This window comes from Aptenodytes patagonicus, chromosome 16 (genome assembly GCF_965638725.1).
Source record: "Aptenodytes patagonicus chromosome 16, bAptPat1.pri.cur, whole genome shotgun sequence".
In the NCBI taxonomy this organism is placed as follows: Eukaryota; Metazoa; Chordata; class Aves; order Sphenisciformes; family Spheniscidae; genus Aptenodytes; species Aptenodytes patagonicus.
The window spans coordinates 4,373,790-4,399,793 of record NC_134964.1 but is presented as its reverse complement, the minus strand read 5'-3'; the positions used below and the strand labels follow the sequence as shown (position 1 = coordinate 4,399,793).

The following is a 26,004-nucleotide window of genomic DNA, read 5'->3' as shown; positions in this document are numbered from 1 at the left end:
ACCATATCTGAAACTAGAGAACTTGAAATTTCTTAACCAGATGACATACATCTCTGGTCTCAGTTCCTATCAGCTTGTGATTTCTGTAAGGCTTTTCTCAGTCTACGTGTTGTGATTTAAAGTGAAGAATGTACGTAGAAAATCCTATTGATCGGAGGGATTTCTTTCTCCCTCACATAAAGGTTAAATGAGTGTCTCAAAACATGGCAAAAAAAAATGAAAAATAGCTTTTGTGCTGTCACCCCTCTACAGGGCTCATTAGTTGCTAAGAGCCCAGACCACACACACCTATACGTGCATTTAGCTTTATGCATTGCAGCGGTTTGACAACATGGGGAATGTTTCATGCATGAAGCGTATGTATGTACAAGACTGAGTTTAACGTTGAGGAGCGTGAAGACCTGTACTTCATTGTGCTATGCTGTACTGTGCTCCTTGCTGTTAGGGTGATTAACACCACAGTTTCTTTTTCGTGATTTTTCTGTGCGTAACAGATGTGTCCATTTCTGTATTCTCGCTGCTGTCTCTTTATTTGTTTATTTATTTGTTTACTTCTGCTACTAATTGTTGTTGCTTTGCTTTGCAAGCCCTTTGCTAACCAAGCAGTGTTTCTCCCTTTCCTGTCTCTTCCAGGACTGTCATGTAAATACCCACTTCTTCAAGGTAGTTTTCTCCTTGGTGTTCTCCTACACCTTTCTCTTCACACAACCCTCTTTACCAAAGTTTGAAGTTTATTAAATTCAATTTCATTCTCACCGTGTTTTAAGGATGCACTTGTGTTTTCCCCAGTTTAAGCTTTTCTAATGGATTAAAAAAAAAAATTGAAGTATGAATCTTCCATAATTTGTCACAAAGTACTCCCCAGATTAGAAGTTTACTTACAAAAAAGGGGTCACCAAACCTCAGCAGATGCAGTGTGCCTTTCCTTTTGAAAGAGTTAGTTAACTGAATTCCACCTTCTTATGGAAAATGGAAAATGGTGCATCTTTAATTTGAAAGACATTCATGGAACTTTAAATAACTTCTGCAGATCAAATAATGCTCATGTTCACTGTATATTTAAATAGATAAATTTACATCATATAGCATGCATGTTTTATGATATAATATACTACGTACGTTGCTATATGTTAGCTGGAGTATACTATATCATAAGAGATATTACCCATATGCACAGATGCCCTGATACCTGAAATACCAGTTCACCTGTTTGCTTCCCATTTTACTTCTTTCACCTATCACCACCCCACTGAATTATTGCCATAAAAGATACATATCAGCATTGAGAACATACATGTGTGGACTTCTTATTTGCATGCGTCTCTAACAAATTATCTTGCTTTATTAGGGCAAAGTTACTGACACAAATCACAGTTTCAGTCTCATACATTGGTTAAGTTACAATTTAAATGGAAATTGAAAGCTCCTGTGCTGTAAACTGTTTTAAGAATCTGTCTAAGGTTACTGAAGCCGTTATCATCTTCAAATGGTATTTTTACAATTTAAGTTGACCTAGAGCAGTTTACATGTTATAGCTCAAAGCTTAGAATACTTAATTTAAAAAATCAAATTTTGTTTTTGAAGAGTTGTTCATATTATTAATGCATGATTTTACCGAATGTTTTAATACTGAACCGGAAAAACAAAGAATATGACCATTTGTCATTGCCAAGTATTTCCTAATGCAGTAATCATTTGTCATGCAATCAGTAACTTGTTTTTTCTTAACCTCGATTCTTTATCTGGTATCTTTAGCTCAGAAAAACCTGTACAGAAGAGGACTACCCTTCCTCAATCCTTTACACCTCTTCTTATTTGAAAATAAAATCACATGTTGCTTTCATTGATGAAACTTGTTTAATGCAGGGAAGTTGCAAGTTTCTCTGTTTAAATGTATTTTAAACCAGAGCAAAAGCTACCCTGAAAAAATTAATCTGGGATAAATACGAAGCTATGTCTAACACCGTGTTGTCACGTCATTGTAAAATCCAGACCTTGAAGTGCACTGATATAAACTAACAAAAGTCCTTGGTCAATTCGTGTTTTCATCATAGGAGTGCACCTAAAAAAAGAGCTGAATGGTTTCCTACAGCTGCTGCTTCATAGGCAAAATTCCTGCTTAGTCCTTGTGAATTATAAACACAAATTCCAGCAAAGAAAGTTGGCACTCTGTTCTGATGTGAAGAGGAGACTCAAGAAGGGCCGGAAGGAGGATCCGGGGAACTACAGGCCTGTCAGCCTGACCTCAGTGCCGGGGAAGATTACGGAGTGGTTCATCTTGAGGGCGCTCACAAGGCATGAGCGGGACAACCAGGGGATCCGGCCCAGCCAGCACGGATTCATGAGAGGCAGGTCCTGCTTGACCAACCTGATCTCTTTCTATGACCAGGTGACCTGCCTAGTGGATGAGGGAAAGGCTGTGGATGTGGTCTGCCTGGACTTCAGCAAGGCCTTTGACACCGTCTCCCACAGCATTCTCCTAGAGAAGCTGGCGGCTCACGGCTTAGACAGGTGGACTCTGCGCTGGGTCAAAAACTGGCTGGACGGCCGGGCCCAGAGAGTTGTGGTGAATGGAGTTACATCCAGTTGGCGGCCGGTCACGAGCGGTGTTCCCCAGGGCTCAGTTTTGGGGCTGGTCTTGTTCAATATCTTTATCGATGATCTGGATGAGGGGATTGAGTGCACCCTCAGTAAGTCTGCAGACGACACCAAGTTGGGCGGGAGTGTTGATCTGCTCGAGGGTGGGAAGGCTCTGCAGAGGGACCTGGACAGGCTGGATCGATGGGCCCAGGCCAACTGTATGAGGTTCAACAAGGCCAAGTGCCGGGTCCTGCACTTCGGCCACAACAACCCCATGCAGCGCTACAGGCTTGGGGAAGAGTGGCTGGAAAGCTGCCTGGCGGAAAAGGACCTGGGGGTGCTGGTCGACAGCCGGCTGAACATGAGCCGGCAGTGTGCCCAGGCGGCCAAGAAGGCCAATGGCATCCTGGCCTGTATCAGCAATAGTGTGGCCAGCAGGAGCAGGGAAGTGATCGTGCCCCTGTACTTGGCACTGGTGAGGCCGCACCTCGAATACTGTGTTCAGTTTTGGGCCCCTCACTACAAGAAGGACGTTGAGGTGCTGGAGCGTGTCCAGAGAAGGGCAACAAGGCTGGTGAGGGGTCTGGAGAACAAGTCTGATGAGGAGCGGCTGAGGGAACTGGGGTTGTTTAGCCTGGAGAAGAGGAGGCTGAGGGGAGACCTCATCGCTCTCTACAACTCCCTGAAAGGAGGTTGTAGCGAGGTGGGGGTCGGTCTCTTCTCCCAAGTAACAAGCGATAGGACGAGAGGAAACGGCCTCAAGTTGCACCAGGGGAGGTTTAGATTGGACGTGAGGAAAAATGTCTTTACTGAAAGAGTGGTGAAACATTGGAACAGGCTGCCCGGGGAAGTGGTTGAGTCCCCATCCCTGGAGGTATTTAAAAGACGTGTAGATGAGGCACTGAGGGACATGGTTTAGTGGGCATGGGGGTGTTGGGCCGATGGTTGGACTCGATGATCTTAGAGGTCTTTTCCAACCTCAATGATTCTATGATTCTATTCTATGATTCTATGAATTCCATTTTTTCATGCAAAAAAAAGCTTCCTTGTTTATTGTCTGTCTTTTCTCCCTGAATTATTACAAATCCCCGTTCTGCTTGCTGCTGGCAGTGACGTAGCGTCACTAACCTAAGCTCAGAAGTGTCACTGCATGCTGCATTCTGCAAGCTAGTTGCCACTGACGTTAGCATGTCTTTGGAAGTAATTTTGTAAGTATTCCGTTTATGTGGGACTGCTGGGGAGGTTATGTTCCCAAGTTTACAAGATTGGAATTGAAAGGAAACGGCGGGAGCAGATGAAGAAGGAAGGCTGTGTTCCTGAGGATAATGTAACACTTCTGAGCTAGAAACTAGTAAAATGTACAAAAACTATTTTATAATATCACAGCAAATCTGAGAACGTTGTGAGCAAGGTCAAACAGCATAAATACTTGCTTATGAAATTATCAGTTACTGGGAAGGATCACACATTTATGCTGCTTTTGTTCCGCCAGCAAAGTGTATGTTTAAATAGATTATTTTCACAACATTGTGCAGAAAACACCTTCATCTCTGTGTGTGTGCATGTGCGTGTTAAATAATTCCATAGCATGTTAAGACTTGGATACAGAATCCCAAGGTTTTAAAATCGGTGCTAGTCTGCAGCTTTTCATGGCTGTTGCGTTTGATCCCAGGGATTTGCACTAAGATCAGGTAGAACTGAAGTCTTTAAAGATTATTTTAGAACAGAATTTTATTTTTTATGTCCATATTGTAATGATTTTTATGCTTAAAAGCAAATTCTACACTCTAGGTTTTTTTAATTATTGAAAATGAGCAGTAATTTGCATAATTAAAAAATGAAGGAGCATATATAAAAGCAATTCTTTTTTTGGCACTTAGGGATTTGCTCTTCTATCATCATATTTGTTGTTTGGGTTTTTTATTACCACTATCACAAGATATTTCTGCAAGAATTCTTGGATGTTATTCCTAGGCAGCCTGTATAATTACATTTCATCTAGTTAGACACTGCTCTGTTGCAGGGGATAGTGTGTTTGGCAATAAAGGCAGAAAACAAAGTAGGCTCAGGTGGCCACAGGATTATTAAACAGATTAAACATCTTGACAGTGCCAAATGGGTAACTGGAAACTCTTCCCTCTCTAGATTTCACTGCTCGCAGCCAGACATCCGTTGTCCAGGGCGATATTCCCTGAAACTCCTATTCTTAGGATAGATATATCCCTTTTCAAATGACTATCTTTCATAGTCACTTGACTTCGATGTCTACATTTTCTAGGGGATATGGTTACCTTAATCTTGTGCCTGACAAATTTGGGAATTTTTTAGAAACCTTGTATTCTAGTAGTTCATACAGTTTTAACTTCTATACAGCAACACAAAAAAAGTAAAATAAAAGAAGAAAAAAAATTGAGTAGGGAATGTGATTGTAAACCCCCCAAAATAAGCAGCTCTGTTGAGATGCTGTATGGTATATTGAACTGTTGTATTGTCCTTTAGGATTCTCTTACTGCCTTTGTCCTAAGTAAACATCCGTTTAACGTAATGTTGAGCTTGAGAAAATAATTTCTCCTCGGAGTTAGAAACCACGAGGGGTCAGTAAAGAACACAGAATAGGTCCCAAAGCAAAAAGCTGTCTCTAGCAAAAGTCCTGAAGGAAATGAAATAATGCAAATTGTTTGTATGTATATATTTAGAAAGATACAAACCCATTAAATTAAACTGCTATTTTGATAAAATTCAGTATAACGTTTTCCCTACAGCCCTTTATTCAAGACTTTTAACTGGCACTGATGGTGATTTTTCCTCTAATCAAAATATTTAATAATTTGCAGCTGTAAAAGCGAGTACTGCCTCTGCTCACCTTTATATTGCTCAGTTCATCTCTGCCTTCGGGTGCCTCATGACTTCTGTAATTACCTGCCTCCGTCGTGCTCGACTTTATATGCTAGGTGAGAGAAACGGACCTCCGCGGAAATCTCTGAGTCACTAAGTAAAAGTATCTCAGGAATTTTGTGAACCCACAAGGCATTAGAAGAGGCATGGGTTCCAAACGCACAGCTCGTGCTAGGATTAGACAAAATAACTCAGTTTTACTAATCATCCAGAATTCTCTGTGGGACACGCTGCTTTCTCTTCTGTTATTTGTAACACGGATTAATTCATGTACACTCTGATATCATCGTTCCTACGTGCTGAGCAGAGCAGTACAGCAGGTGGGTGGGCTTCAGGAGTGGGTTTCCTGTGTTCTTGGACATGCTTTCTGCAAAAAGGCATTTTTAATCCTTTTCACATATGGCACAATTTTTTTTTGAGGCAGATCCTTTAAATAAATTTACTATTACTAACCAAAAGGGTAAATATGACACAAGTTTAAGGGGAGGAGGAGAGGAAATGAGGGGAAAAGTAAACTAAAGACATAAAATAGTCCATATTTAACTCCCAGGTAGAGTTTTATCACGCTCCCCATTTATATTTTTATGAAACATCCTGTTTGCCTTCGTGCCTTTTTACTAGCACTGGGAATGATAAAGAATTTTTTTCTAGCTATTTTTTCAATAACTATTTTAGCTATTGAAGTAAAAATGCATTTTACTTCATTTTTATATCTTGCATTTTTTACTAATTACGTCGTAGTTCACCATAGTGACATCGCCACCATGAAAATAAATATGAGAGTGCAGCTTTCTGCTTATTTGCGTATTTTCAGTGTTCTCCTTGCTGCAAAGAAGTTTTGCTAGAATGCAATTTCACCAAGGAATACGTGGCTGAAAAACGAGCTGTGTAAACCTCGTGAATCCTTGACCGTGTCCGTGGTGCGGTGCATCTCCCTGGTACGGGTGTGTCTTGCTGTATTGCAGTGCCTCGCATAGGCATCTTCAGTCTGCTGCAGCCTAATCCAAGCGTGCTCCTTTCTGTAGGCGTAAATATGTGCGTATGCATTCGTTAGTGCAATACATTTCGTAGTTTAGTGCATTAGTTATTTGTTCTTGGAAGGAACAGGGAGAACGCACAGTAAGATGGGAAAAAGCTGTGTGTTGCCGCCTTCTTCATAAGCATTTGTTAAGCCAAGGAAAGAAGCGCAAGAGCCAGAGACTGTGTCTTTTGTTCTGTTTCACAGGAAATTCAATGCAAAAGCATCTCCCCAGATTGCTCAGCACATCTTTTGTAGAGGCGGGTAAAATGGTCAAGGAAGTTCCTTCCCTCTGTTGACTTGCGACAGCAAAGACATGAGCTCAGGCTGGACCAAGATGTAACGCTCGTGCCATCCCCTCTCCGGTCAGAGCTGCTGGGCTGCTAAATCATCAGGAGCTTAGGCTCTAACTTTCTCTTTTCTGTGTTGTTTCCATGACTACAAAACTCTCCGCTAATGAATTACAAGCTTGCATTAGGTTATGATATTAAGCTTAAAACTCAGTCTGGTGAAGGATTAGGTCTTGCTGGGGCTTAGGAATGGACTCTTCTCATTTCAAATTCTCAGCATCCTGATAATTAAGTTGTATAAACTAGGAAATTGATAGTCCTTCATAGCATCTATAATTACAGGGAATTGGAAATGCAATAATGTAAGAAACAAGCTGCCACAATGATGGAGAACATTTCAGTGGCTGGGAGGTTTTTTCCCTCCAGATTTTGACTTGAAATTTATTGGATTTATTTACTTTATTAAAGGCTTGCTAATGGCTCAACCTGTTGATCAAAATGCCCACGGAGCTTTCATGACTGGAAACCTGAGTAGGACTTTTTGTCTTTCCTTGAGACTCGGATAAATTATTTCGGTTTCTCCTTTTTACCTCCTTAGTATGAGTTTTGCCAGCTCTGCCAGTGACACCTTCTGCGGTTTGTCTGAGATCTGAGCTGCTCTGGTGCTTCTTGTGTAGAGTCCAGGTAGCGACAGACATAACTGACCATTAATTTCACACTTGCAGCCAAAGCCTCCCGGGCTCTAATAGTGAAACTGGAACGTTATTATTAAGACTGTTCCTTCCCTCACTTCTCACCACCTATTTTGCCATTTCTTTAAGTGCTGCAGAGTGTTACCTACAGCTCTGCTATGGCTTTGGGTTAACTTCAGAATTAGGAACAGAAACACTGGGAGCAAGGGAGGCTAGCATGAGATGGCTTGTTCCGTCACCTCGTGACGTTTGTAGGGCATGTTGGGGTCCAGGAAAGAACTGGTGAAAAGTTGTGGCGATGTGAGAAGCAGAGATTTTGTTAGAGTTTCGCAGAGGGATTGCATCCTGGCAAGCAGACATTGCTGCTCCACGGATCTCAAGTAAGTCTTGAGACCCAAGATAAAGCCTGCAGCAAGCCTGCTCGGTCAGTCCTTAGACTGCTGATCCTCATGCTGTCAAAATTGTGGTTTTTTTGCAATGGAGACTGAAGCCAGTGCTGCTCTCTGTTGTCACATCCTTCATTTGCTATTTACGGCTGAATGTTACTGCATGGGCAAAGCAGTCGGTGGTAGGTGGAATCTGCTATAGAGGAGGAGAGAGGATGCTGGTGTGTAATGTGAAGCAGAGCTGTGAGTCTGGAGGAGGCTCCACTGCCGGGAACGAAGCTCTCAATTCCTCTTCCCGGTAGGTGTCAGTGGAGCCAATAAGTAACAGATGAAATGTGGCGATACGCGTGCTGTTTCCAAACAGAAGTTACGTGTGCTGTATGTGTATGTACCTCCGCACATGTGATGGGAATTCAGCGTTGCTGTTACATATTTTTTCATTTATCACTTTCTCCTCTTGAAAATTTGTTACCAGTAGATCTCCCCGCTGGGCATCTGTGAACTTGCTAAGAGCGAGTTGCCTTGACAACCGAGGAATACATCCTCTAGTGAGCTGCACGTCGCAAGGCCGTTTGTTGGCTTGAATATTTTTTCATGGGAAATGATGTGGGTTTCTCCCTTCTGAAGCTGTGCTTGGAGGGTGGCAGGGTGGGGCAGCAAGTTTGGGCAGTTTTGCAACCCGGTGTTCATTTTCCATATGGGAACACCCCCAATCTTACTGAGCTGAATGCTGCAAACAGCAGCAGAAGAGAATTAACGAAGGTGAGCAATACAAGGTGTTAAAGCACCGACGTAATGATACGTAGCTCATTGCCCTGAAGAGACTGAGGGTAGGAATGTAAATTGTGTAGATATTTTTTTAAAAATTCTTCACAAATTTTGTTTGTTTATTGGCTAATGGGAAAAATGACCGATTCAGTCTTTTTGCTCTGTAATTCTAAAGTTTCTGAACTATAGTTAATAACTAGAAAGCAGAAATGCCAATGTTCAGATTTATTGTTTTGTCCTATTAGATTGACTTCACAGTAAAAAGATCAGAAAGTTTTGAAAAGACTCAATGAGAACATTTACTGTGGTTGAAAATTGAGTGCAATGATGGATTGCTATTCCCTAAATCACTTCTTTTTCTTCTTTGCATCACACTTCTCATTAGGTTTTGGAGAAGACTTTTTTTTTCCCCATATCTAATTAAAAGAACAATTGTTACCCTTAGATTAAAAATAAATTGAAAGCGCTTTTACTGCAAAACCTGAGACACCTTTTCCAGAAAGCACATACCAAATTCCAGGAGACTCTCCAGTATAACACACTGCAACTTCTGTAACGCTCCATGAAGAAGTGCATTTGGGCTGAATATATAAAGTATGTCTCACCTGTGGTTTCAGGGTAAAAGAACTGGCCGAGATAAGGTGCGTCCAAACCAGAGCAAGTAAGATGATGTGCATGTCTTGTTTTCTTTTAAGATTAACTCTTCTGCTACCAGTGCAGACTAATTTATCTTTAACATACTGTTTTCCTGGTTTGTTTGCTGCAAGCTGGCTTCATTGTAACAATATTGTGTTTTTATCAAAGATATTAAGCCAAGCAGTCTGAATGTAAATTGAAAATGAATCCAGTGCCTGGAATGCCATCTTCAACTTCAGCAAGTTTTAACGTCCATAAAGAATAAAGGTGGATTCAAATAGGATTCTGCTATTTTCAACTGTAGTCATGGTAGGAAGAGGCAAAATATTGTTGCTCTTTTTCCGTAAACTCTTACGAATCATTTGAATTTATGTCCCTTCTATAGTTGCAAAACTGTTTTTGCTCTGGGAATCTGGAAGAGTATGTTGGTTGCATGACGTTTTCTCTCTGCAATATTCAAGGCATATCAGATATAAAACTCATGGTGGAGCTCGATGAGAGCACGTTAAAACGTTTCCTGTTCTTGACCTCATGAGAATTCACTGACATACACTGGCTGTGGATACAGAAGCTGGAATACCCATTTTTGTGCTCTGCCTCTACAACTGGTAAAAGAAGATTTATAAGTATTACCAGTCATTGGACTCTACATTAGACTAATCTGAATAAAAGTAGTTCTTCATTGTAAGAGAGTTTGTGGACAATTTTAAGCAAGCTAAGGCACTCCTGCTAGTGTAAAAAAAAAAAAACAAACAAACACCTAATGTATAAAATCAGTAAAATGGTTTGAAATGTGATATATGTAATGCTGTAAGGATGAGTAGGTCCCAAAATAATACGGAACATTTTAAGTAAATCTATTAGAACTGCTTTTTATGAAATATGCTTTCCTATAAGACAGCAATCAGTAGGCTGTGATTCTGGTTAGCTTTTCCTCCTTTCAGATCTGCCCCTCTGTCTTGTCCAGGTGTTTTCCATATTGTTCCTTTTTTCTAGCCATATCCAACTGTAAGAAAACCTGCTCCTCTGCAAGAAACTGAGTGTGTTTAAACACCTAAGAAAATACATTTCTTTGGCTATTTATAAGGCCAGAGCTTGAAGAGAAAAATGATGGGTCTGTGCAAGATCCAGAAAGATCTGAACACCATTTAACAGTGTCGGCTTTAGGGAAGAAGACATCTGTCTGTGGTATCACATCTGGGTGCCTTGATCTGTGTGTGTGTGTCTCAAGTCCAATGCCCTGCTCTTCAGTTTTGTGTGTGTAATGCTCTACATCACAAATTGCTTTCCTTACACACAGTTTAGCTATCCAAGAGAGTCCTGGGTCTCTTTATTCCTCTGTGGTCAGTCCCGTTGTTGAAACAGCATTCCCAAGAGCTCTGGAAGTCACTTCTATCCAATATCTGTCCTATTTTTAGTGCTTAAGTTGGCCTTAACAGAGCATAAGCCTCAAACAAGTTCTCTTCCCTTCTAATAAGCAGTAAAGCTATTCATCATGGGCGATCCTGGATGCAGAGGTGACGGTGAAAGTAATGGTGTGTGCACCGTTTGCACAAACAATGGTTTGTGCAAGTTAAAATGCATCAGTAATGTAATGTTTTCTCTAGTATTTTTATTTTTATTGTGGTCCCCTCCTTGACTGTGTTTTAACTGTCGTTTTAGTTTGTAGTTCCCTATCTCAAGTACCTGAAATATATAATTGTTCTTTATGTGAAAAAACAATGTCCCACATGTTGAGGTATTCAAAAAGCTGAGGAAAAGTGTTTTTCTAGCAAAATGTCTGTTCAGCAAGTTATTTCCCATATGGGTCATAACAAGAAATTAACATTGCTGTGTGTGAAGAGAGTTTGCAAGTCATGGCATTGTATATAACGTCATTAACTCCAGTGGGCACAGCCAACTAAATATTCAACCAGAGGGTGAGGTGAAGGCCCACTCAGATGCCAGACACCCTGCGGAAATGGCCACAGCATATGGGTGGATGAGGTCTCCTCCACGTGCACACTAGCCCAGCACATTTCGGATGTGTTTTCTCCAAATCTTTACTAAATCTTGTAAGCAAATGATTGTTTCCCTGTATCTTCACCCATTGCTTGCAATAAGGCACGACATTCACTCACTTTGTAGATTTTCTGTAGTTTAACATAAAGCAATTTTGATATTTGAAGACATCTTCCTAATCCTTTAGTCATAACGAGAAATCATTAGCTGAGTTTCTGAAGTACTTCTGTCTCGCCCCATATTCTGGGTTAAGTTCTGTAATAAAAGGGCAAGGTTAAAGACTTTCCTTAAATCCATCAACATCAATTATTAGCGATGAGTTGTGACATTTCTGCTGAGTGTAGAAACTTCCGTGAAGCTTATAAGAGATGTTTTGGTTTAGGTTTGTACTTCAGCATGAATGGAATAACATGGAATATACACAGCAGCTAACTCTCCAAGACAGGTAATAAGTACTAGATCTTTCAGGGTTTATTTCATAAAGATGTCTTACTGTCCCATCAAAAACTTGGTGGCACAGGTAGCATCTGTAATGGCTTGACCATGTTTATCTAATTTTATTTCCATGCCCGTAGCCTAATTTTGTTCTAGTAGCTCTGGAAATTTTTTTAAATAGTACTAAGACGACAACAAAATTATATGCCTGAGGCAAAGTCATGATTGAAACGTTGCAGTAGTACTTTGGGAAGCTCTTAATGGATCATCTGTGAAATGTTTTGGTTTGGATTATTATTGTTTCCTTTTTTTTTTTCCTCCCAGTACATGTTTGCCAGCTTTGAATTTTCCACTATATTTTCACTAGGACCTTAAGCCAGAAAGCAGTAAAAGGAGTTCACAGGCTAAATGTGAAAAACTTTTTTTGTCATGCTCGTGAGCAAATGGTCAGTGCCCAGCTGAAGGGAAATAGGGACCTTTGATAAGGTTATGATAATTCAGTAAGGTCATTAGGCCATTCCACTTGGGTCCGTGTGCTTGCATTGAGTCAGCCTGGTCGTTCTCGAGCATTTCGTGGATGCCATTTTCCTGTGTTTTCTTACATACGGTTTGCAACGGTTTTGCTCTCTTACCCGTACCAGTGTCCGGGCTAATGCACCGAGATAGCTCAGCACTAGTGATGAGACAACCAGGATTGTCACCTTCCCGTCAGCACGGATCGCTCACAGCTGAGGTACAGTCCGATAAGCTCCTGCCCACCTTAGCCATCCACCTGGAGCAGATGGCACAAGGAACCCACCTGAGCGAACAGGAGGCACCTGGTGTTCTCCTTAAAAACCTACCATATGAAAAAAGAAATTACCAAATTGAGAGCGACATCTAATTTTAAAAAGATAATAAATGGAAGTAGAGGAGCATGTCTGTAGCTCATTGAATGTAAGCGTTTTCTTGCGAGGGTGCAGAGAGGCCTTGGTTGGGTTCTCTAATACTATTTTAAGATGCCGTCTTCAGATCCTGACAATTTCCTCTCGCAGGGGTTTGATCCGAGGAAGCGCGGTGATTTCAGCTCTGGGAGCCGGCAGAGGGCACGGGAGCCTGCTGATGAATCTGCCACTCTCTTTCTTTTGGAAAAAGTGCTGTTCACCCCCCAAGCCTGGGATTGCAGCACTGCAGAAAGCAGTCCCTGCCTGAGCGGCAGGTTTGTACCCGAAGAAATAAACTGCCTTGGAACAAAATTTGATTTGTTGTTTCAGATGATACATTTTTCAAACAGGCTGCTGACAACCTACCCAGTGGGTTTGAAATATAAGAAACAAAACTAGTGGTTTTTTCATTCAGTGCCTGATTTGGATCTCCCTTACTTGGTGAAAAGGCGGATATTGAAATTGCTTCTTGTATCACAAGAGCACGATCTTTTATCTGAGATCCCATATGTGAGAGCATCACAGACATGGCCAGGAAAGCTGATCCTTTAAACCATGTCTTCATCTTTACAAATAAAGGATATTAGGATTTTTCTTTTTTCACTTGTTCTGTTTGTGGCTCAGTCTTGTATTGTGGCCTTGAAAGGAGCTTTGTCCTGACAGCTCCATTGCAGACACTGGCTTTGTCCCAGCAGCCGGATCTGCCGAGGCGCTATCCCTTGCAGAATCAGGGCCTTAGGCTGATGCCCAGGACTGGCTCTTCCTAAACGTTTGCACAGCACATGATCCTGATTAGCATCTCCAAGTGCTGCTTTCATGCAAGCAAGTAATAATAGTGGTGGAAGAATTTCCATGTTTTGAGCTGTATTACAATTAAAAAAAAAAAAAAGAGATCAAAACTGCCAAAATCCATATCCCTGTGGCACGGTTTAAGATTTTCTGCATTTATAAAGTTTCAGGAAGAGTCATCCAATCTGAATATGCTTTTCAAGTGACGTGTGGCTATTTTATCAGAGGATTACTTGACATTACTGCCTGCAGTAGTACAGGGCTGGAGTCTGAATTGAGTCGCTTGAATCTTCTGGTTTTAAATTTGTCTGGGGAGGGGAGAGTTTGTATCTTCCAGTTTCCAGTGAGGCTGCCAAGGGTATATGCCAGGCCAGGCTTTTAAGGTGATTTGTTGTGTGACTTTGAATAAACTTTAGTTTCTCTAATTTTCTTTATCTGTAAAACAGTGATAACATGCAAATACTGTCCTTTTGCGGTGCAGTGAGAAAAGTAGTTATCCTTAAATGTCAAGCATCTGTCAATGGCACAAAGTAAATTAACCGTGTTGGAGGTTATTTACCAGATCAACACACTAGATAGATGGAGGGAAAGCACTTACATCCCAAAGTATTATTAAACCTTCTTGGCTTTGCTTCTGCTGGTATATGGGATTATTTTGAGAAAGAGAGAGATATTATGCTGTAGCCTGCATTATCTTTTGGTGAGTCTTACTTTTTTCTCTTCTATTAACTTTGAGATTTGAAATGCAACTTACTTGAGCAATTACATGGTGTCTCATATGAAATACTGAGACTGTTGCAACCTTCTGCAAACCAGACTGTCTTGCCAAGGCAGAGCCTTTGTATATAATAGTTCCCTTCCTCCCTTTTCCAGATCAACACTTGATTGAAAATCAAAGTTGATTGTATTGCTAGTTTGAAAGTGGCCATCTTCATCTGCATTAATTCTCATGTGTTGTGGGTTTTTTTCATGTAGGTTATTTTTCTTAATGCATGTCAAAGATTTCCTAACTCTTGCTATGCAGTGACTTTAAGAATTACATTTTAAAAGAGAATGTATCGAAGAGACTGTTTATATCCTAAAATACCCTATGTAGATACAGCATGATATTTTTGAAAAGCATTTTTTGTATTTCAAAACAAAACCACCAGATAAGCCTGCTTTTGGCATGAAAATAAGTGATTTTTTTTCTTTGGCTTTGGTTTTTTGCTTTGGTTTTGCTCTTCTAACCAGATAAGTATATCTGCTTTTATCTGGTTATACATGAACACAGTTTTCCACTTTAATTCACTCAATAATGTCAAAAGTATCGTTGGAATGAGTCTTCGAAGTTGTGTCTGTGCAAATTTTGTTATGCAGCCTTTCTCCTGGGAATGCCACCTCAGATATGGTCATCTCCAATTCTAACCTTCACCCAGTGATCCATTCTGCCAAGAAAATGGGCTACTCTTCTTACTTCCCTGTTTTTGTGTGTGTATGTGTGTGTATGTTCTTCAGAAAGCCAAACTTGGGCCAGCTGGTAACAAAGTCATTACTCCAACAGAAGACAAGAACTCAAGTGTGCCATCCAACAATCTGGACAGGGTGAAGCTGACAGATTTCAACTTTCTCATGGTTCTTGGAAAGGGGAGCTTTGGGAAGGTAGGAATTCTTGATACCTATTCCACTCGCATTCTTTTTTTTTTTCTTGAGGAAGAATGTATGAGTAAGTCTCTAAGAAGCAAAATCCAGAGTCAAAAGGATGTGCATTTCTGAGGGAGGATTTCTTAACATGCAGTAGGGTGATTCCCTAAGGACTAGCGGAATCATTCAGTCATGATTGGCCGTTTTCTTGAAAAAATAAAAATACCTCAGGCTGCTGGGCAGGGTGTAAGAAGCAGTTGCTGACTTTTAGATCTTCACTTCTTGGCAGTTTCAAGGAAATTAAGTCTACTTTTCTAGCTTTACTATCTAGGTCACTCTGCCAGTTCTGGAAGTCACCAACATCGGTAAGGCTGAATATTGCGGAAAAAACAGGAATAGTGTATATATATTTGAAATCTGTTAGTCGAAAGAAAGGACTGCTATTTTTCTGTCTGTTTGAACAACCGCTTACATGATAAAGTGCCCTTTACTGAAGAAGTCCCCTGGGACTTAACATTTTATCAGCCCGTTGGCAATGTGCCTGCGATTAACCAGAGGGTTTTGGCACAGGCTTTGTCTGAAATGACTGGTACAGCTCATTGCAGTGGGTGAGTAATGATGATATTTTTGGAGTTTTGATCCAGTTAGTCTATACCAATAAAAGGAAAAGCTGGATTGCCATCTGCACAAATCTTCAGGCGTATGAGTCACCTTCCCTCCTTGGCAGGTAGGAAGATTTACCCTGTTGTTTCTCTTTGTGCAGGTGATGCTGGCAGACAGGAAGGGGACAGAGGAGCTCTATGCAATCAAAATACTGAAAAAAGATGTGGTGATTCAGGATGATGACGTCGAATGTACAATGGTTGAAAAACGAGTCCTGGCATTGCAAGATAAACCACCCTTCCTGACACAGCTTCACTCTTGTTTCCAAACAGTTGTACGTGAACTCTGTCTTTCTTGCCACCCTGATGTTTTCCATACTATACGATCATGGATTTTATCAGTTCAATAACATTTATTATCATCCGACTTATATATCATAGCTTCTGCGCATAGAAAATGGTGAAGAAAGAGATACTGCATGTAATTACCCCTTGTATTTTAAATATAAAACCTAGGTTTAAAGATTTTTCTTCATACAGTAATTCAAGCAGACCAGTCTGACAATTCATAAATTTAATAATGTGTGCTTTGCTAAGTCAGAGCCTTAAGCCCAGATTCCCAAAGGTTCCTAAATACTTTTAAGGATCTGAGGATAGTACTTGAAAAGTCTTAATGGCTGTTGTTATATCGTGAGGTGATTAGTCATGAATCAATGTTGATGGATTTAATTTAGTTTTCTGGCACCCCTGGCACAGAGGAAAGCATTGGGTTTTTTTTTCTTCCTTCCTTATAAATATGTGAAGTGGACATTTCCCCAGTACATTGCAAAACATTTCCCAGGGACAGACTGCAGGGTGGATCTGACAATCCAGTGGCACCATACCGTTCTGTTGGATGACATGGAAAGCCGCGTGGTAGACAGTTGGCGCTCAGTGTGCTTTTGGTTTTCGGAGTGGGCATGGGTACGCTCTGACACTAGTGAACTGGCTCCAAATGCTCCAAGCTGGGCAGAGGTCTTTAGTCACAAGAAATCAAGGCAGCTCTTGTCTCACCTTGTAGCCGTCTTATGACAGTGGCCCCAGGGGTGGGTTGTATCTTCATGGGGTGATGAAAGGACACACGTTGTTGTTTTTCCACTTGACTATTCCATGTCTTTTACCTCTGATGTTGTTGATGGTTTTTAATCTAAAAGCAAACGAACAAACAACGGGCAGTTAGTTGGAAGTAATAACATTGTAATATTCCACAAACAAGCCGCGTCATCCCGTCACCATTTCATAGCATAATTGTCTGTGTTGTTAGAGGCATTTTCAAACTCTGTTTCATGTCTACAAATCTCTGAGCAGAAAATGGCCTGAATGCAACAGATTTGCAGACATAATTAATCACAATAAAATGTGAGTCTGGGAACTATTGTACTTGGTAATTCTTGCTTTCTAAAATATTTTTCCTGCCTCTACTTATAATATGAAGATTGTTATAATAAGATAAGAGAGGTCCTAGTGAGACATAGACTTCTATCTCCCTCTAATTCTTTATCTTTATATAACTTCATTAGTAACCAAAAAACTTAGTGCCATCAGTAAATGAAAAACCACTTTGATTAATCTTATCTTTTTTCTGAGCAGCCACATTTTAAATGTAAAATCTTAAAAGTACAAATGTCTAGTGTTCTCTGGCTAAGGGGGATGGAGGAAAAAAGTTGGGGTGTTTATTATTTACAGTGTAATTTTTCTGTTTTATCATGTACAAGAGCAGTGGAACTACATTAAAGGCCCAGATAAATCATTAACACCTTTGCCTAATTTACTTCGTGTTTTCCAAAGTGTTGAGTAGTTTGCACTTGATGCTATGAAATATTCTGGAGGATTAATATTAGCTACAAAAATGAGAAATTGTATATAAAGGAGAAGAAAAGGCATAAACTGTGTGACCACAGGAAAAATTGATAATTTGGGGTTAGTGCTTTTAGATGCAGGCTTCTATTGCCACGGATTTTACAATAAGACAATTCATACAAAACCCTAAATTTTATTAATCCCATCTGGCCAATTAAACATTTTGCCCGTGGCTTGTCTGTTGGACCCAGCTTAGGAAATCACAGCTTTTAAATGTATGTTAATGTTCTGAAATCTTAGTTACGGGATGATTGGAGACTTTCAATCAATGCCGAAGGAAAGAGATTGAACTAGAGCATCTTAGTAATGAGTCTCTTTCCCATCAGACTGTTGGATCAGAACTTTTCTACAAATACTTGAGGATAATGATTCTGTCCAAAATATCTAACGGAAAATCAGAGGAAGCCAAAAATATGTTTCCCATAACTGGGAGGAAGATTATTAATGCATTTTACATGCTGTCTGGGTCATGTTATAACTGCAGATAGTAAGCTTGCCGTAATGTTGTCCACCAGAATTTTTAATGTTAGGTGGTCAAAATCATCCACCCTAAATCAAAGATATTTGTAGAGTGTAAACAATGTATCCTTACTGAGGTCACTTGGAAGAGCTGTTTTAGTCCTCTGAAAACTGGGGGACAGACCTACTGTTTTAAGTCTTATTGTCTGAAGGTGGGTGGGAAAATACGACTCAAGTGCACTCAAATGTGTTATGGTCATGTTTGATTTGAGATACCTGGATGTGGCCTTTAATAGTCCTCACTGTGCAAGAAAAATCTCCCTCCAAAATACCTTATTGCCATCTTCCTCTAGGTGAAATATGTGCCTACGAGAAATTGATTTAGTGTCACTTGTAAGGGTTCCAGATACTTTTGTAAACCCTACCATTACTTTTCTTCTTGCCTCTTTAATAATCAAAAAAAATTTGTTTTTTAATACCTCCCATCTTCCAAAGGAAAACTTATTAGGAAGGATTAGAAATGGCCTCAAAGTAAGAATTTTCAACCATCTTTAATTTTTTTTTTTTTTACATTTATTTTTAGAGAGACAGATTTTTCAGACAGAACTATATGTGGATAATTATGGGAACCATTGTAGACAAATAATATAGTGCGTCACTAAAATTGGCAAATCTAGACAGATCTCATCAGTCATTTACTCTTGCAGGTTTTACAAAACATTCCACTTCCATTTCCTGATCTGTCAATTTTTCCAGAATGTACAACCAGTCCTAATAATCTTAAAAGCTTTATAATAACATATTAGTGACTTTTTTGCTGATCAATGCATATCTAATATTTTCCCTAATGTATTTATGTGCGTCTTTAATACTTTATCCTAGGACCGTCTGTATTTTGTTATGGAGTATGTGAATGGTGGTGATCTCATGTATCACATTCAGCAAGTAGGAAAATTTAAGGAGCCACAAGCAGTGTGAGTGTTCATGTTTACATATTTAAATCATGTCATCATCTTAATTTTACACTGTAAGAGGATTAGGTTTCTTCTTCTTCCCAGGTTCAGTATGAAGTCTAGGCTGGCCTTTTTTGATTGTGTTTTTTAAAGGCCCAAAAGCTGAAGGTTATGTTAAAAATGTTGTTTGCACACATAGACCAAAGGTGGCTATGCCTTTTTATTCAAAAATACAGCACGAACAAAGGCGTGCAATGCCTACTTTAAAAGCGACAAGAATTTAAACAAGGCAAGAGGAAATTAAAGATGGTACTTGGTATTCTGGTGGTGTTTTTAAAAGCGACTATAAAAAAAAGTGAGTAGAACATTTCAGTCTGAATTAATGTTATAGGGAAAGGCAATACAAATAGACTCAGCGTTGCAATATAAATTGTAGTTTATACAAGATAAATTCAATGTATGGCTTGTAAGAATTTCTATGGTCCTACTTTTTTATAGAAGTTTTATTTGTGAGGAGTTAATAAGCGATTAGAAGTTGTTTATATACATGATCCCTTTTAGGTAATTGTACATCTGGCATATCAGTGAGCAACTGATAATGATCTCTAGCATATTCGAATGTGAATAGATCCATCAGTACCGTTTTAGTCATGCTTATAACATCTCATCATCATTTATTAGTGTTTCATAAATCATTTACCAATGAAATTTGAAAATCAAGTGTGACCAACTGTTTTAAGAATTCAGCTAAAATAATGTCTCATTCCAATTTAAATAATCAGGGCTTGTTTAAATGAGAGGCCTTCTAAATATAAGTATTTGAGATATAAACCAAAATTTCAACAACTTGCTAAATAAAAGCTAGATGGTGTCAGATCATCCTTGACTCCCAGCTAACGTAACTTGCCAACACCCGTTGCAAACTATGGTGCTTTATGACAGTTTATGCCTGTGGAGCATATTCCAGCACACACGTTCACAAACACCTCTGATCAAGTGTTTCAGAGCTAAGCTTTCCTTTCCCTTATGCTAGCTTAAAAATTAAGCTAATCTTTAAATAATCCTCTTGCATATAATTTGCACAGTTCCACAGCAACTGGCTTCAAACATCCATCAATGCTATATATTCTTTAACTACATTCAGCAATTATATCTTATATGGTAATCATTTTAATTAGCTTTATGTAATTAATCCATTAACAGCCTGTCTAAAGGAATAATATTTCTGCAAATTCTTTCATGCCGTATGAATTGCAGTGTAAATTGAGCTGCATCCTGAATTCAGCATTGATACGTGATGAGAGATAGTGACCTTTGCAGGCAGATTCAGATCAGTGCAGTAAAATGCTGTGCTCCAGCTGCACCTTTTTTTTTTGTGGTCTAGGGAGATATTTTCAATTTTTTTTTCTTAAATTCTGCATTATTTTATCATCAAATACTCGAAATGTGTTTGTTAAAGTCAAATTGTAGTATGGTGTCTTTTATGTCATCTGCCTGTAAGATATATTTATATACTTTAATATATAGATACACACTATATATTACATACTTTATATGCTATTGTACTATCATTCTTTACCATGATGCATTTCCAAAATATTTTGTCAGAAGGAAATCACGAGGCGATAAGAAATCTGTTGGGTTTTTTTTCATACAGGTTCTATGCAGCTGAGATCTCAGTTGGGTTATTCTTTCTGCATAACAGAGGGATTATTTATAGGTGAGTATAACCTGACGTAAGTAATTTCTGAACTATTTTTAAAACCCCGAAAGGATCAGTTTCTTTAACATTTCAGTGCCTTTTTAAAACATTTTATAAAAAGCAATCACTGTAGTGTTCTTTCTGTTGTGTTGGTGCTGGTGCACTGTACACCAAAGCCATTGCTTTACTTGAGCTTTTCCGACGTCTGTGCTCTGCCCAACTCAGCTGAAAACTCTTGAAAATGTAAAACATGATCTCGTGCAGTCCTGTGTGATGTTTAATAGTTCTGCACGTTCAGAAGTCTCAGTGTGAGTGTGCTTATGGTCATATACATCTACCTCTCGGTTAATTGTCCATTTTCAGGGCTTATGGTCATTCTTATGTATCTGCAGCGAGGTGCCCGGCTCCGTCTGGACTGTAGACTGCCGTGCATGTGCAGCCCTGTCCCCTCCGCCCCCCAAATAGCTACACATATTCGTCACCTAGAAGTAGATCAGTTGGCCCTCGTTGATCCTAAACATTAACATTAAATTACTGTGATTCTTCATAGAGATCTGAAATTAGATAATGTGATGTTGGATTCAGAAGGACACATTAAAATTGCTGATTTTGGAATGTGCAAAGAACATATGTTAGATGGAGTAACAACCCGGACCTTCTGTGGCACTCCAGACTACATTGCACCAGAGGTAAATATTTACCATTTCAAGAACCTTTTAGTCTCTCAAATGAAAATTGTCCATACGCACATCTCACACCACCAAGTTTTGATAGCTGTAACTCTGGATACTCTGTGGACGGTACCATTTATACTTCTGCAGGTATATTGAATAACTTTGTGAATTAATACAACATAGAATCATTGAGGTTGGAAAAGACCTCTAAGATCATCGAGTCCAACCGTCAACCCAACACCACCATGCCCACTAAACCATGTCCCTAAGCGCCTCATCTACACGTCTTTTAAATACTTCCAGGGATGGTGACTTCACCACTTCCCTGGGCAGCCTGTTCCAATGTTTAACCACTCTTCCAGTAAAGAAATTTTTCCTCACGTCCAATCTAAACCTCCCCTGGCGCAACTTGAGGCCGTTTCCTCTCGTCCTATCGCTTGTTACTTGGGAGAAGAGACCAACACCCACCTCGCTACAACCTCCTTTCAGGGAGTTGTAGAGCACAATAAGGTCTCCCCCTGAGCCTCCTCTTCTCCATTATCAACAAGACTTCACTATTTTAAAAAATAACTAGTTGATTAAAAACCTAACTTTTTGTGAGATCAGTGCTTCAGATTTTGTTCATACTAGCAAAAGACTAAAAAAGCAGGATCACCACCTTGTGATTTTAAATTTGTAGCCTGGAAATGTTATTATACTAAACTTTGTGCTTCAATTTGTGAAGTCGTAGAGACTTCATGGGTGTTGCTGAGGTTGTTGATGAGGTCAGCAAACATTTTACTGGGAGCAAACAGTTTCTTTAATGTATTTCTCCATGGGTTCACACAGGTGCCAAAATACATATATTTAAAGAATTGTTTGGCATTTTCAGGAAATCACAAACCACTCATGGATTTTTGGGGTGGGACTCATGAGGCCTTGAAACTTTTCGCTGACCTCCCTGCAAAACTACTGTAGTCTTTTCCAGGCCATGTCTTACAAATGGTACATGGGTGTCATGAGTTACTGCTCTTGATCTCAGGAAAGCTCCAGTCATCGAAAGCCTCAACAAAGCTGTAAGATCAGGGCTTGAATGGAGTTGACATAATAAATCCAGAATTTGCCTTGAGTTTTCTGTGACTTGGCGATACCTGGGTTGCATTCAAGCCACCAAAAATCACGTTCCAACACGAACCTAACTGCAGTGTGTCTAAAACGAAAACTTGATCATGAGAAACACAGTTCTACTTTAAAGCACTGTGAGAAATACGAGCTTAGAGTTAAGATTTTTAGTCTGGATATGATTTGTATTTCAATAGTTTAGGTATAAAACATTAAAAACAAGCACATGTGGTGATTTGGAAATGATTCAAATACATGGATATTAAAATCTGGTATTTGTGCATACTGAGCTTTCAAGAGTCTTGATTTGTTTGGCTGCAAATGCAACGCAAGAGGCTGTAGCCTGGTCCAAGATACTCAGTTTTTCACTGAGTGCTGGGCAAGAGGCAGCTCTGGCTGGAACATTTCTGGCTGTAATTGAATGTTTGTTGGAAGATGTGAGATTTGTACATGGACGAGTAAATTAGTGTCTAAGGTGAATTTTGTCATCTCTGAAATTGGAATGAAAAATAGCTTGTTTTTTTTCCAGTTGCTAATTCATGCTTTTCAGAGTGAAATATTGTGTACTATAAAACCTCGTTTTTTCACAAATTGCTGCTGCTTGCAGCAGGATATCGGAACAACCAGAGCAGTATTTCATTTTCTCCTGTCAAAACATAAATGAAGCCAATATTACAAATTAAAAAGTGTCCTTTCTGTGGCAATAGTCTTGTGCCAGTTAATACCAAAGAACATGTTGTCAGTGCCAAAATGCTCAATATGGGTCAGTGTTGGAATGATTTATTTTACTTTATTTGGAAATTTCATATAAAGAAATAAACCTTTTACCAAAACATTCAGTAACTGGGAGGAAATTGGCCTTTCTATTATCTTACAAACAGATTTTATTTTTTATTTAGTTGGCTGATTTTCTTTTGTTTCTGAAGACATTGTTGTGACTGACAAATTGCTAACTAGGTCTGTGGTGAACTTCAAAGTAAGGTTCATGTTTTGCTTGCAGGAGCATTTCAGCATGTTTCCATGGGGTAAAATTTATAAATTCATAATAGATTATAATGAGGATGCATTTGCACGGTACCATTCCCTGTTGAGTGGAGATAAATGAGCTAAATCTAACTAAACTGTTGAAGGTATCTAGAGTAGAGTAGTCCTGTGAGTGTGTTGCACTCAAACGTAGAGAATTAGCTCTTTTCATCAGTATTTGGGGAATAAAGTTGTGACTATAGTGGGGTCTGAAGGAGCCCACGCTGCCTCTACATGAACTACCCACAGACATAGTTCGGAGATAGCACGGCTGGAAGGACCATACAGGGACATCTCAGCTGGCTTCACATGTGCAATCTCGGGACAGAAAAGCAGGGGAATATGGTGCTGCATTCAGCAAAGTGGACTTGGCACACTTTGGTGTACTGTAAAATAATGCTTTCCTTTTTTAATGATTGGGAAATTAGCATCTGTTATTACTTAGGTGTATAATGCACTGGAATTAATATTCATTTTCTTATCCTATGCAATCTGAGAAATGTGCAGAGGTTAAACTGGTAGAATCCCAGGTTTGACCACTCCTGTCAGGCAGAAAGTGGTTATCTAGTAAAGAATATTTATTGATGTGCTGAACTTAAATATTTATGGTCAGAGTGGTAAAGTAGCTGTGAAATCAATTAATGCTTTATATTTCCTTGACCAGCCAAGAGAGACAGAAGGAGATGGATGTCAAAGGATTAGCGGGAAGAGATTCTGCCAGCTGCCTGTGGCGCAGTACTGAACCCCACCATCAGCATCCCTGCAGCAGCTAGAGCACTGATTTTGAATTTCAGAAGAATTTAAATTAGAAACTCTGTTTCCCTTCTTCTCCATCTAATAGCCTCAAAACGTTAAGTCCTAACCTTGGATTATGGGAAGCTAATAGGTATTGGAAAGGTTTGGAAAGTGTACATTTGACTGTTTCTTGTGCTGGTAATATTAATTTCTTTTAATAACCAAGTTTTAACTTTACCAGTAGACATAAGATATGTTCACAAAAGACTTTCTCTCTTGCCTCTGGGACATAATCTTTTCATCCCAGCTGGCTACCAGCTGCAAGCTGCAATGATCTAAACATTCCTACAAATTGCTGGTATTAATCTCTGTGTTCTGCTCTTACCTGTGCCTTCCTTGGAGGCAAAAAGGTAAAAAAAGAAAAAAAGCAATCAACATTCCTCTGCCAATTTGGCTTGATGAGAGAAATTCCTCCTGAGCTTTCAAGTCCGCAGCACCTGAAAAGGCAGAGCTCTTAAAATACAGTAATAGGTAGGGAAAATGGGACATTTGAAATGCAAAAGGAGATGAAAAAGGCAATCATTTAAATTAATGATGGAGAAGGAGGGGAAGGGAAGGGTTGGGTCCTATCAACTTTCCACTCCTCCCTGGCCAGTAGAAAGCAGAGATACTAGCTGGAGGAGGGTACAGGTCTTCGTTTCTAGGCACGTGAACTCCCTCACCGCTCTGTGGGTCTGCTCTGCACACTGCGGTGAGACAGGAGGTCATGTTAATATACCCCTACTTATTCTAAAAGATACCAAAATTTGTACATGCAGATAGGATTATTTTGGCAGCTGCTGCAAGGCAGCCAGTGAGGGCTTTGAGTGCAGCAGCTGGTGGGTAATACATCATGATTTCTGGATGAGGAGGAGGGAACTACTGAAAATACGACATTTAGAACTTGCTGACTTTGTACCAATGCATGTTTGACTGTATATTAAAAACTCATCTGCTTCCTCCCACATGTAATTCCTTCCTTGAAGTGAGCGTTCTTTCCTCTCGTTTACATTTTCCAATTAATGCTTTGAATAGCTCCCAATATTATGAGTATAACCGCCGGTTTCCGTGCATGACGCGCAGATTGGTGAATGAACGTGGCAGATTGCTTTTCTGTGTTTCACTTGTATCATATCCTTACCCGGATTAAGCTGGTGATTCAAATTGGGTGTATTTAATTAGGATTAAAGGAATAAAACTTCCGGTGTACAGCAGCAGACATCGACAGTACCACCTTTTCCTACGTTGCGGTAGGTTCAATGAAAAAAGTGTTTTCATTGCATTTGCAGTGGGGCTTTTCTGCAGTGGGACCCTTCCAGTCCCAGTGGAACTCGATGTCCGTATTTATTTCTTAAATCCCACTACTTTCATCATGCGACCGGTTCGAGCAAGGGAGGTGTGTGCCAGCTCGGAGGGGGCACTGATCTGTTCGTCAGATGCTTCTGCTGATGTTGACATGTGGCATCAAATAAATATTTTAGCCAATCACATAGGACAAAAATTTTAGTGACTCTGACCATATGTTAGGTTAAATGTGGGAGCTTTTTTCATGCTAATTCTGCCTCTCTTGATGATTCTGTGATATTCTCTCACAAAGGCACATTTAATTGGGGCAGATTATGCTTGCTGATGAGAATGCTATTTAGAGAACAACCCATTCGTGACTCACCTCTTGCTGGATAAACAAACAGCATCATTGAGTCCGTGCTTTGTTACATCTTTCATTTTATGACATTGCATACCGTATTTAAAAGATTTCCTCTCCTCAGTAGTCCCATCAA

At 39.7% G+C, this 26,004-nt stretch overlaps 1 protein-coding gene across 3 annotated transcripts in view; it reads left to right on the top strand.

Moving 5' to 3' along the window:
- Positions 1-26,004, top strand: part of PRKCA (protein kinase C alpha) — a 165,065-nt gene that overhangs the window by 122,264 nt on the left and 16,797 nt on the right. For 2 of the 3 annotated variants that reach the window (XR_012996643.1, XM_076353974.1), the window contains exons 9-14: positions 9,247-9,270; positions 14,911-15,054; positions 15,800-15,973; positions 18,879-18,970; positions 20,607-20,669; positions 21,202-21,340. Coding sequence is in view for 2 of the 3 variants with exons in the window: in XM_076353974.1 (XP_076210089.1) it covers positions 9,247-9,270; positions 14,911-15,054; positions 15,800-15,973; positions 18,879-18,970; positions 20,607-20,669; positions 21,202-21,340 (636 nt within the window). In the remaining variant the exon portion in view is untranslated. The remainder of the gene's footprint in view (positions 1-9,246; positions 9,271-14,910; positions 15,055-15,799; positions 15,974-18,878; positions 18,971-20,606; positions 20,670-21,201; positions 21,341-26,004) is intronic. The other variant, XM_076353975.1, reaches the window with a different exon arrangement.